The 13,775-nt window shown below is 36.2% G+C and overlaps 1 protein-coding gene across 8 annotated transcripts in view; it reads right to left on the bottom strand.

The window, feature by feature from the left end:
• TOGARAM1 (TOG array regulator of axonemal microtubules 1) overlaps positions 1 to 13,775 on the bottom strand; it is a 115,854-nt gene that overhangs the window by 67,801 nt on the left and 34,278 nt on the right. For 6 of the 8 annotated variants that reach the window (XM_015143616.3, XM_077940946.1, XM_077940949.1 and 3 more), the window contains exons 3-6: positions 11,504 to 11,638; positions 6,316 to 6,618; positions 4,656 to 4,915; positions 1,460 to 1,692 (exon numbers count right to left, since the gene is read on the bottom strand). In XM_015143616.3, the coding sequence (XP_014999102.3) occupies positions 1,460 to 1,692; positions 4,656 to 4,915; positions 6,316 to 6,618; positions 11,504 to 11,638 (931 nt within the window). The remainder of the gene's footprint in view (positions 1 to 1,459; positions 1,693 to 4,655; positions 4,916 to 6,315; positions 6,619 to 11,503; positions 11,639 to 13,775) is intronic. The other 2 variants (XM_077940948.1, XM_077940950.1) reach the window with 1 other exon arrangement.

Here is a 13,775-nt window from a genome sequence, read left to right as displayed (position 1 = left end):
TTAAAAATGTATAGGAAAAAATAATGGGCTGAGACAAACTTCTAAGAATGGAACACAAGAATTCAGTTTAATTCTATGAACTGCTGGAATAAAACATTATGATCTATTTAGAACACTACCTCTCCTTTGATTATGCAATCTCTATTTACCTATATTTCTTAGAAATTCCAATTCACGGCCGGGCGCAGTGGCTCAAGCCTGTAATCCCAGCACTTTGAGAGGCCGAGACGGGCGGATCACGAGGTCAGGAGATCGAGATCATCCTGGCTAACACGGTGAAACCCCGTCTCTACTAAAAAATACAAAAAAACTAGCCGGGCGAGGTGGCGGGCCCCTGTAGTCCCAGCTACTCGGGAGGCTGAGGCAGGAGAATGGCATGAACCCGAGAAGCGGAGCTTGCAGTGAGCTGAGATCCGGCTACTGCACTCCAGCCTGGGCGACAGAGCTAGACTCCGTCTCAAAAAAAAAAAAAAAAAAGAAAAGAAATTCCAATTCACTAAAGTGAAATTAATTTTAATTTTAAATATTTACTTCTGGTTCAGGATGAAAACAAAGGAAAAAAATTTAAGACTGACAACACCAAATGTTAGCAAGAATGTAAAACAAGTATAACTCTCACACGTAGCTGGTAGGAGTATAAAGTTACACAATCATTTTGGAAAACTGTTTAGCAGTTACTTAAAAAGTTAAATATACATCTACTCTGTGCCCTATCAATTCTATTACCAGGTTTTTGTCCAAAATAAAAGAGGAAGGGATTCCCAAAATTCTACAGTAGAGTCACAGAGATGCCCAGAAAGCAGTTTGAGATCACTTATCAGTTAAGTGAGGTTAAGGTTTAAGACTTAGAGGTAATAGAAGTAATCTGAAAAAGTTAGTCCAACTGCTATGCTGAAAAACAATTTTCGATTGACAGGGGGTGGCCAGAACTTTAAGTCCAGCACTATTGCTGTAGGGAGACTCCTAACAAGGCTATGAGAGGTATGGTATGAAATGAAATCCTGAGCTTCTACAAGATAATGGAAATAAGACATAAGAAAATAATAGCTGGGTGAAACTTATTCATAAATTAGAGGAAACTGGTACTGATCTTAAAATGAAAGCAGTAATTAATATTAGCTATAGATCAATTGGCAAAAGAGTCAATAATCCAGAAAAGAGCTAAAGGACAAAAAACGTTAGGATAAATCTTAGAGAGAACAACTAGGGCTTTAGGAACAGGGTTTATACTAATTTAGGTGTTCCGGTTTACAGTTGGGGTTGTGTTCTCTTTCCACTCACACCAGAAACCAAAGCCAAACAAGGTAATATCTGTAAACATTTCCAATGTCTTTTAAATATATTTTAACATTTAAAAACTAAAACATAAATGGTTTTAAGTTTTTACAAATATGATATTAGGGCTCTAAATCACTAATTACAGAGGAGCATTCATTTATCATGTCAAAAAATAAAATACATTATTCTCTTCCCCTGGGGAGTTGTAGACAGAGAAGAAGTCAATGATTCTTGGCTGTAGACTCCACTTTCACTGTAAGAACTGATGTTTGGTGAGGAAGACCGAGACGGGGAGTCCATCGTCAAGTCGAGCTTCATTGCAGAATCAGGGCTTTCAAGATCTGAAGTACTGCCACTTAGTTTTGCTCTTTTCTTAGCTGCACTATTACGAAGGGACCTAAGAGAGCTATGCATCTAAGAAAAAATGAAAACAATAAACTTTATAACATAAATTCCTTATATTGGTACAAGTTATCCTTAAATTTTATACTCCATTGGCTATACCTAGCTAACCACTTCCCAATCCCGTACTAAAAAAAAATGAATGTTTATATATATGTATATAGTATAAATACACAGATTTTATCACTTGGGTATTTATAAAAAACCTACTAGGTTGGAAGCTCCTTGAGAGGAAGAATCTCAGCTATTGTTCATCATGGTATCTTCAGCACTGGGCATAATGACTAAATATATTGCATTAATTCAATTATTTAATAAATGAATCATTGAATCAGATGGTAGATATCAGAGTTGATGTCACAGAGGTACATCTGGTGTGCTGATGTGGCTTAGAAGCTAGCTCTGGGAGGTGATTAATGAAAATCAATTTTCAAAAATTTGACATTTACATCAAACTTGCAAGTATTAAAATTATAGATCATTGTACGTAACTTCTGAAGCCAAATATTTTTAGAAATGCAGCTGGGCGTGGGGGTGGGCACTTGCAGTCTCAGCTATTTGTGAGGCTGAGGCACGAGAATCGCTTGAACCCAGGAGTCAGAGGTTGCAATGAGCCGAGATTGCACCACTGCACTCCAGCCTGGGCAACAGAGCGAGACTCTGTCTTTAAAAAAAAAAAAAAAAAGGAAGAAAGAAATCCAGAGTAGAAATTGTTATGGCAAAATATAGTGAGGCTAGCAATAAAACTTTGAACAAATTAAGGAACACAGAAACATACATAAACTGCTTTGTTTACATTTGATTCATAAGATTAATCATTTAATGAAAGTATCTGTTTTCAATTAATGCAAACATCCATAAATATCTTAAGTCTTCATAGTTGGAAGGCAAATTCAATAAAAAGCCCCTTTAATGGATTTAGGGCAGTGTAGTACAGTGAAAAACATAATGAACATAAGGGTAGGTGAACAAGGCTTGAATCCTAGTCCTGCCACTTACTTTCTGACCCTGAGCAAGACAGATAACATCACTGAGCCCCTTCTGTAAAAACAAACACACACACAAACAAAAAACAAAACAGATGTTGACTTGCTTTTTTTTTTTTTTTTTTTTTTTTTGAGACGGAGTCTCGCTGTGTCACCCAGGCTGGAGTGCAGTGGCGCGATCTCGGCTCACTGCAAGCTCCGCCTCCCGGGTTTACGCCATTCTCCTGCCTCAGCCTCCGAGTAGCTGGGACTACAGGCGCCCGCCACCACGCCCGGCTAGTTTTTTGTATTTTTAGTAGAGACGGGGTTTCACCATGTTAGCCAGGATGGTCTCGATCTCCTGACTTCGTGATCCACCCGCCTCGGCCTCCCAAAGTACTGGGATTACAGGCTTGAGCCACCGCGCCCGGCCTGACTTGCTTATTAACTCAAGGAGTTACTGTAAAGATTAAATGAATTAATGAAAATGAAAGTGTTTGATACATTATTAAACACATTAAGCACTTATGCCTTTGCTAAAAGTCAACTCACACCAAAGAATATAAACAGTGACTCATTCAAAATAATAAATAAGAAGTGTCATATTAGCAACTATAAGGGAGAATAAGTAATTTTCAACAACTATACTAGTTGATTCGTAGTAGGGCCACTTCTCTATTAAAAGCGTGAAAAGCTGAATATCTAAAAGCAATGGTATCCTCCTGTATTTACTAATAATTACATAAAAGAAACTCACCTCTCAATTACCCACTAAAAAAAGAACTATTTTTAAGTTATTATAAAAACAAAGCAAAATTATGTATGATCAGGTGAAATTTATAAGTTATATAGGAAAATGTCTTTTCTATATGTGTCTTCCCTTCAAATGAATTCCCTTCCTAGCACTGCTAAAATACAAATGTGTTGGGGAAAAAAAAAAGGAAAGATTTCACAAGCAGTTAGAAGTTGGAGTGATTAAATCATTAAAAACCAACTTTGGTACTTTATAGGTTAGTTTTACATGTGTTTAACATAAAGACATACTTTAAAAATGAATATACAGTAATATTAACTATTTTATTGAGCAAATTATCATTACATGATTGATGCTTATACCTTAAAAACAGACTAAAACAAGACCGTAAAATATCATCATTATTTGCATTTATATATTTAATATAAAACTTTTTTTTAACCTGACCTGAGGCAAACTGAAATGATAAAAAGGAGGCATTTATGGAAATAGTACTCTGAAACCAAAGTAATACAGCAACCACATTCCTTCTCTGACATAGTTATTATGTACAGTTATCATATTGGTAACACATTTTTACAGCACAAAGTGATCTAGGATTCAAAGATGAGTGTACAATATGATCTCAATTTCATAAAGATAAGCTTGCACATATGCACAAAGGACAGGTTCAAATATGTTCATTGCAGTTCACTGTTTGCAACTGCAAAAGACTGATCATAAGCTAAAATCAATGGTATAAATACACCATAAGTAAATTAATACACAAAATAATATTAATATAAAAAGTACAAAAATACATAAAACATAAATAAATGATAATAGTGATTGCTTCTGGTGAAGAAGGAAGAGATGTTGAACTGGGGAGAGAACTATGCTATGTTTCATTTCCTTAATAAAGGAAACAAATATGACAAATTTTTCACTGGAAGGGGTCAGTGCATGAGTGTATTGCTATATTATTATTCATACTTTCAATTTAGAAAGGAATAATGTATGCATAGAAAAACTACTTGAAGAAAATACAGTAGAGTTAACAGTAAATTATTCTGGGTAGTGGGAACTGGCGTGATAAATTCCCTTTCTAATAATTCATGGTATTTTCCACATTTTCTATAATGAACATATTTTTAGAAATAACATATTTTAGAAATAAAATATTACAGGATAAAAAGAACTTGATTTTTCCTTAAATAGCAACTATAACATAGAAAATTGCAAATATTTTTAAGTCATTAAAAATATTTGGTTCTAACCTCTTCTTGATCCAAATCTTTATCCTTGAAATTTAATTCTGAAAGATCAACTGGAAGACTATCTTTTTCACACTTCCAAATATCATCAGGCTCTTTCTTTTTGTGTCCCACTGTGGTTAAATCAGCTTTATCAGGCAAAAGGTTTATTCCCCTTGGTATGGGAGGAACAGGCTTTGTTCCATTTAGGCCTCGTCGGGAAGATGGCGATCTCACCAAGGCAGGTGTAAGCTGAACTGGAGGTTTTTCTTGAGAATTTTCTCCTGCATGAAAAACAGATATTTTACTTTTTCTTTTTCTTTTTTTAATGTTAGAGAAGAAGGAGTTACAGTCACAAATGTTTAAAATACAATGTTTTAAAATAAAATAAAATAAAGCACATTATAGCTGGCCACTGGGGAGAACAGGCTGCATAAAGCCTCAGCTTCTGATATAATATTTGATCTTGTACAATAAACAAATACAGAAAGGAATTAATAGAAGAGAATCAAAGTATAGCGCTAAAAGAAAGTAATAAATTGACTGAATATGCGATAAATTGAACACTGGACTTGTAGGATAGTTTAAAGGTGAAACATCTTTAAACTCATCTCCAACTACCTCGGCCTCCTAAAGTGCTGGGATTACAGGCATGACCCACTAGGCTCAGTCAACTTTTTATTTTAAGACTGAATGTGTCCTGAATGAACTTACATATGCTAATTTCATGATTTTTGGACTGGGTTATTGTTAAGAAATAGTATTTTAGTTTATAACAAATAATAAAAAATGTTTCAGCCGAGCACGGTAACTCAGGCCTGTAATCCCAGCACTTTGGAGACTGAGGCGGGCGGATCACCTGAGGTCGGAAGTTTGAGACCAGCCTCACCAACATGGAGAAACACCATCTCTACTAAAAATACAAAATTAGCCAGGTGTGGTGGTGCATGCCTGTAATCCCAGCTACTCAGGAGGCTGAGGCAGGAGAATCGCTTGAACCCGGGAGGTAGAGGTTGCCAGTGTGGGCAACAAGAGCGAAACTCAATCTCAAAAAAAAAGTTTCAAATTAATTTTAACATACAATAAAAATTCAATAAATATTGAATAAATGGATACCAGGCATTAATTGCAATAAGCATATGAATGACATTTTATATTTGTAAAGCTGTTAGTAGGTTCTCAAAGAACATATGCTGTTCATGTTCATTATAAAACATTATTACTTATATTTGTAAAGTTGTTAGTAGGTTCTCAAACAATATTAGCTATTCATGTTCATTATAAAACATTATTATTTTCTGGCCCAGCACAGTGGCTCAAGCCTGTAATCCCAGCACTTTGGGAGGATGGGATGGGAGATTCACTTGAGATCAGGAGTTTGAGAACAGCCTGGTTAACATAGTAGGACCCCATCTCTATTTACAAACAAACAAACAAACAAAAGTATCAGTATTTTCCTGGTTCCAAAAAGGATTCTGAAGTGGCAATGTAAGAAATGAGAATTTCAATTGAATTTTATACATTTGATCCATTTAACACACTATTAAATATTTTCCTAAATATTTACTAAATTCAGACAGATAAAATGTTATTTACTAGCTTTTAAAGATCTAACAGCCCTATGCATTAACTTCAAAGTACTAATTCAAACACAAATAAATTTGAACAAAGTATTGACTTTTACCATCATTTCTACTTGTAGGATCAGACGATTTTTGGCTGACAAGCTTCTTCTGTGGACTTCGCTTTGACAGTCCTTCGAAGCTTTTAAGAGGCCAGGAATTTGAGAAATTAACAGAATTATCTTGAGACTTCTTTGGAGATATAATAAGAGATGTATGCTTTGGACTAGTTTGAGGTGATGAGAGAGGATAGGATGGAAGGATGTAGGCTCCTGGACTTAGATTTTGACCGTTTGAGGAAGTACACTCTGTTTGACTACCAAATGTTTGCTGTGTCTTACTGCCAAAATTGAGGGTAGCATACACTGTAATAAAACAAAAGATAATATGTTATTTATGTATACACAGCTCTAAAAGTTAAAAGCTTTTTCGCTTTTTGCTTTTCCCATTCAGGTTTTCATTCCAATTTGCATTTATATTTTTGTATAGTATGAGGTAAGGGACTAATTTCATTTGTGTTATTCAAATATTCTGTATCTTCTAATTCAAAACTTCTTTATCCCATTAAAATGTTGTACTAACATTTATAATTAACTTTCTCCTTGTAATTTTATCAATTACATACATACATACATGTATATGTATACATATGTCAGAGAAGTCTTGTCTTTTTGGTGAATTTTCTTTTTCTCATTACGATAACCCTCTTTAGAACTAAAAATGTTTTTAGTTTTGGTGTGCATATTTTCCTTATCATCAACATGTTTCTATTTGCTCTTCTCTGAACATTTGCCTAGTGTATCTTTTCCATGCTTTACTTTCTCTCAACCTATTTTGATGTATTTTAGGTAATGCTCTTAAAAAGATCACCTCAATGAAAAACTAAAAAAATAAGATCTGATCACCTCTGTCATTTAAGTTGTAAGTTCTGCCAATTTATACTTAGAGAAACTATTCATACATTTGATTTTAATTCTACCATCTTATTTTGTGCTATTTATTGTTTTTTTCTTTATTACTTCTTCCTTGTCTTTTATTGATCTTTTTATTCTTCAACTAATATAAAAAGTCTATTTGTAATCTTTTAGGGGTTCCTTTAAATTTTCCTTTAATGTTTTTAAAAAGGTTTTCCATGACAAAATACCTAGCTTATGTATATTAATAAAGCAAACATTCTTCTGAAGACTTAAACAACTGTATATATTATATATCCGTTATTTTTAATTCATATCTGACGGTTAAAACCTCTACTTACACCAAAATCTTATCTGGGTAGAGAAATATAGGAGACTTAGTCACAGATTTACATATAGAATTAAAACTTTCAGTTTCCTCATTTCAATTACAGTGCTCTATTAACAGGTTCTGATGCTTTTATGACAATTTTTCATATATTCCTAGAGATTTAAAAATATTTCTTTTTTTTTTTTGAGACAGTCTTGCTCTGTCACCCAGGCTGGAGTGCAGTGGCGCAATCTCAGCTCACTGCAAGCTCCGCCTCCCGGTTTCACACCATTCTCCTCCCTCAGCCTCCTGAGTAGCTGGGATTATAGGCGCCCGCCACCACGCCCAGCTAATTTTTTTGTAATTTTTAGTAGAGGCAGGGTTTCACCCGTGTTGGCCAGGATGGTCTCAATCTCTTGATCTCGTGATCTACCCGCCTTGGCCTCCCAAAGTACTGGGATTACGGGTGTGAGCCACCATGCCCAGCTGAGATTTAAAAATATTTCTTATGAAGAAATCAAACATCCTATCATATTATGCATATACAAAAGAACAATGCAATGCAACATACACCAAAATTTCCAATACTTAGTGTGGATCACTACAACATGTAAATCGGGATGTAGACATCTATATTGTTTGGCATCCATACCACAGGTCCTTCAGAGATCACAAGGGAAATATTAGTTGATATGGTAGTGGTTTTAATGCATAAACAAGCATTAAGTTAAATTCTATTAGGTTCAGAAAAACATGATATCCCTTTATACCAGCTTCTCTAATAACTATTCCAATAGAAAACCAGAGCCACTATGCAGTATGATTAAACACTAAGAGTGGATAGTCCTCAAAGGCAATGTAATCATTCAGGGATAGCCTAAACAGGAACAGGTTAAGTGGCACAGCAAGCTCTCTCCGATTATACCAATTATGAGTCCCAAAGATATTCAGGAGTGAAAATTTAGGAAATACCCACATTATTAAGAAAGATGGATTATTTTATTGTGGTGTAGATAATACCACAAAGGATAACTTTAAGGGGTTATGTGGGTCTTTGGGGTGAGTGCAGGAAAGGGTAGTTAAAATGTTAGTGCTAAATACACTAAATCTTCTCTACTAATTTCAAATCATTATTTTTCATAACAAGTAAGTATATCCTTATCACTTTAGTAAAGGACATACAATAAAATTCAAAATACCTAAAGAAATATTTAATTTGATCCTACCTCTATCTAATAATTGTTAAAGCTATTAATTAGCATGGACATTTAAGAACACCTTCAATCCCCAAATTCCTGACAGATAACCGGCCTCAAATCCTTCCTCTTCTTCTGTATCTGATGTCTTATCTGAAAGGTCAGCGTTTAGGAAGTTATGGTTCCTAACAAGAGACATAATACATTCTAAATCGTCTTAAAATTTAAAACTGCTGCCGGGCGCGGTGGCTCAAGCCTGTAATCCCAGCACTTTGGGAGGCCGAGACGGGCGGATCACGAGGTCAGGAGATCGAGACCATCCTGGCTAACACGGTGAAACCCCGTCTCTACTAAAAAATACAAAAAACTAGTCGGGCGAGGTGGCGGGCGCCTGTAGTCCCAGCTACTCGGGAGGCTGAGGCAGGAGAATGGCGTGAACCCGGGAGGCGGAGCTTGCAGTGAGCCCAGATGGTGCCATTGAACTCCAGCCTGGGGGACAGAGCGAGACTCCGTCTCAAAAAAAAAAAAAAAAATTAAAACTGCTATAGAAAATAATTGTCATCTGCTAACACAACACTCTTTAATGGATGTTATTTTCAATGACTTGGTATTAAAATGCTCATCTTTCTGATGATTAGTGATGTTGAGCAATTTTTTTCATATATCTTTTAGACATTTGTATGTCTTCTTTCAAGAAATGCCTATTCAGGTCTTCTGCCCATTTTCACATTGTATTTTTGTTTTTTTGCTATTGAATTGTTTGAGTTCCTTATATATTCTGGTTATCCCTCAACAGTGGAATAGTTTGCAAATATTTTCTCCCAGTCTGTAAGCTGTATCTTCACTTTGTTGATGGTTCCCTTTGCCATGCAGACGCTTTTTAGCTCAATGTGATCCCATTTGTTCATTTTTGCTTTGGTAGCCTGTGCTTTTGAGGTCTTACTCAAGAAATCTTTGCCCAGACCAATGTCCTGAAGTATTTCACTAATGTTTTCTTCTAGCAGTTTTATAACTTCAGCTTACATTTAAGTCTTTAATACATTTCGATTTGATTTTTCTATACAGTGAAACGTAGAGGTCTAGTGCAAATCAAAACCACAATGAGATGTCATGTCACTCCAGTTAAATAGCTTTTATCAAAAAGATAAAAAATAACAAAAGGTGACTAGGATGACAACAAAAAGGAATGCCTGTACACCGCTGGTGGGAAGGTAAATTAGTACAGACACTATAGAAAATAGCAAGGAAGTTCCTCAAAACACTAAAAATGTGCTAGGCATGGTGGCTTGCACCTATAATCCTAGCACTCTGGGAGGCTGAGGCAGGATTGCTTGTGCTCAGGAGATCGAGACTAGTCTGGGCAACATAGTGGAATCCCATCTCTGCAAAAAATTTAAAAATTAACCAGACATAGTAGTGCATGCCTGTAGTCCCAGCTACTTGGGAGACTGAGGTAGGAGGATCACTTAGGCCCAGGAGGTTGAGGCTGCAGTGAGCCATGATCATGCCATTGCACTCCAGCCTGGGCGACAGAGTGAGACCCTGCCTCAAAAAACTAAAAATACAACTACCATATGATCCAGCAATCCCACTGCTGGGCATATATCCAAAAGAAGGAAATCAGTATATCAAAGAGGTATTTGCACTTTCATGTTTATTGCAGCACTATTCACAATAGCCAAGATATGGAATCAACCTAAGTGTCCATCAGCAGAAGAACAGATAAAGAAAATGTGGTACATATACACAATGGAGTACTACTGAGCCATAGAAAGAATGAAATCCTGTCATTTGCAACAACCTGTATAAAAATGGAGGACACTATCTTAGGTGAAATAAGTAAGGCACAGAAAGACAAATATTGCATGTTCTCACTCCTATGTGGAGCTAAAAAAGAAAAAAAAAATTAATCCCATGGAGGTAGAGAGCAGAATGATGGTTTCCAGAGGCTGGCAAGGGCAATGAGAAGGGGTTAATAAAGAGAAGGTGGTTAATGCATACAAAAATAAAATGAGAGGCCGGGCACAGTGGCTCACGACTATAATCCCAGTGCTTTGGGAGGCCGAGGCGGTGGATCACCTGAGGTCAGTAGTTTGAGACCAGCCCGATCAATATGGTAAAACCCCATCTCTACTAAAAATACAAAAATTACCTGGGCATGGTGGCGTGCACCTGTAGTCCCAGCTACTTGTGAGGCTGAGACAGGAGAATTGCTCAAACCCAGGGGTGGGGGTGGAGGTTGCAGAGAGCTGAGATCCTGTCACTACACTCCAGCCTGGGTGACAGAGCAAGACTCCATCTCAAAATAAATGAATGAATGAATGAATGAATGAATGAATGAATGAATAAATAAAATAAGAAGGAATAAGATCTAGTGCTCAATATAGCATAATAAGGTGACTAGAGTTAACAATAATTTATATTTCAAAATAACTACAGGAGTAGATTTGTAATGTTCCCAACACAAAGAAATGACAAATGTTTCAGGTGATGCATATCCTAAATACCCTGATTTGATCTTTACACATTGTATATCGAAATGTCACATGTAGCCCACAAATATGTACCACTATTATGCATATATTAAAGCAAATGCAACACTCATCTCCACCATGAGTATCTAAACTCTAATTTTAATCAGTTGTATTTACATAAAGATTATAAAACCTAATACTTTAGGGTAACAATTATGAAAAAAGTTATTAAAAATATAACAAAATCCTTTTTTTTGTGATGAGTATGATTGCACAAAATATCATATAAGTTAGTGTCGGAATCCCCACATAATATTTACAAATCATTTGTTTCCAAGTAAATTTGGAACTTATACCTTTATCTTGATGACTATTAGTTGTCCCTAGGAATTGTAAGTCAGAACCCACACTGCCAGTTTTACCACATAATTGTGAAAATCCAAGTTGTGCACATTTTCCAGAAAGATTTGTTTGATGAGTCCCAGTAGTACCTTTTGAAGAAAGGAGGGGAGAAAACATAAAAGCAAAAGTTAACTTTATTTCATGAATACATCTTATTTCATAAATATTAGTGCAATTTAGGTGGAAATACATCTAAGTGTATAAGTGCAGTGAGGTAGGCAGGCAAGAAAGGGATAAAGCTTTTGATATTAGAAAATCTGATTAGTGGCAGGAGTTAAAGGACAGAAGACAGACTAGCAAATAACGGAAAAGATAGGTATGTTGAAAAATATCCGCAGAAGCAGCTTCTTCCTACACTCTTTCTCTCAGCATGGAATGTTTCTCCAGACCTGGCTTTCCTTCTTCCCAGTATTTGTAGTATATGCACTACCCAAAAAGCTCTATGGCCAAACTCTTTTCTTTTCTATTTTACTTTTTTTGTGCAGTGGTGTGATCTTGGCTCACTGCAACCTCTTTTCTTTTCTAATATACCACACGGTATTCACGTAGATTCTAAGCTTATCCAGACACGTTTCCCATTTCCCCTCCTGTGTCTGGTTAAGGTTATTCCTGGGAAGGTGAATAAGTCTAAAGAAAAAAAGGTGGTAATGACTCCTCTGGCGTTTAGTGTATTCATCTATTAAATGAGCCCATCCTTTGTAGTTCTGAAACTGTATGATTTAAAAAAAAATTCTCTCCCTACTATATCAAGTCTCTTTATCTTTCATGTCCTGGATGTCTTTTTCTTTTTTCTTTTTTTTTTTTTTTTAAGACCGGGCCTCTCTCTTATTGCCCAGACTGGAATGCAGTGGTGCAATCTTGGCTCACTGCAGCCTCGACCTCCCTGAGCTCAGGTGATCTTCCTGCCTCAGCTATTCAAGGCTGGTCTCGAACTCCTGATCTCAGGTGATCCACCTGCCTCGGCCTCCCAAAGTGATGGGATTACAGGCGTGAGTCACAGTGCCCAGCCTCTTACTCATTTAAAGTCAAGCTCAACCTCTTTCCTGCAGTTTTCTGAAACCACTTCAATACCTATGTTTTCCTTTCTTGAATCCTTACAGTATTTGTAATTTATATCATCCAATCAAGCATTAGGTTACATATTTCCTTATTCTCCAATTGTTTAAAATCTGTACAACTAGGAAATGAGCTTCTCAATAGTACAGAGAAATCAAAACTGCTACAAACATAACTGGACATATTCTTGCATTTCTCCTTCTCTATTAAACACCAAAATAAACTACGCAGTCATTATACCACTTCATTTTTGTATGAAAATACTATAGAATTTCACTGCATAAAGGTCTACAAATTCTCCTAGGGAACAATGTTTACTGAATAATATATCTGAACTCAAACCCAACAAATTTTGAAAACTGTTATTTAGATGTTAAATTCATTTTTAAATCTATAACATAGTCAAATCTTTGCCTTCTAAACCATTTTCCCTTCTAACAGTATCACTTTGCCAGCACACTACAATTTTTCTAATTACCTGGGTGCTATATCTTGAAATCCTAAACAATCATTTAGAACTCAAGCTCAACCTTTTTTTTTTTTTTTTTTTTGAGACGGAGTCTCACACTTGTAGCCCAGCCTAGAGTATAGTGGTGTGATCTTGGGATGAGGCATGGGCCTGGCCTCAACCTCTTTTTAAATGATATGGTCATTTATAAAGACAGGTATGTTGACGAATATCCACAAAGGCAGTTTCTTCCTATGCTCTCCTTTTTCTTCTAAATGTTATGGTCAACGACAATGAGTATTTCCTCTGAAGTACCATAATATTTACTTTCTGTAACACTTAGTCCATGTTCTCAGTTGCTCTGGCCAAAAATCCTTACAGCATTAGTGACACTTCTTTCTCACATTCTATACCCAATCTACCAGCAAACTACCTCAACTTTACCTCTGACATAAAATCAGAATCCAATCACCTCTTTTTTTTTTTTTTTTTTTGAGATGGAGTCTCGCTCTGTCGCCAGGCTGGAGTGCAGTGGTGCGATCTCGACTCACTGCAACCTCCGCCTCCTGGGTTCAAGAGATTCTCCTGCCTCAGCCTCCTGAGTAGCTGGGATTTGCACCACCATGCCCAGCTAAGTTTTGTATTTTTAGTAGAGATGGGGTTTCACCATGTTGGCCAGGATGGTCTCGATCTCTTGACCTCGTGATCTGCCTGTGTTGGCC

Source organism: Macaca mulatta, chromosome 7 (genome assembly GCF_049350105.2).
Source record: "Macaca mulatta isolate MMU2019108-1 chromosome 7, T2T-MMU8v2.0, whole genome shotgun sequence".
Classification (NCBI taxonomy): Eukaryota; Metazoa; Chordata; class Mammalia; order Primates; family Cercopithecidae; genus Macaca; species Macaca mulatta.
The sequence above is the reverse complement of the archived record's forward strand: the minus strand, read 5'-3'. Positions and strand labels throughout refer to the sequence as shown.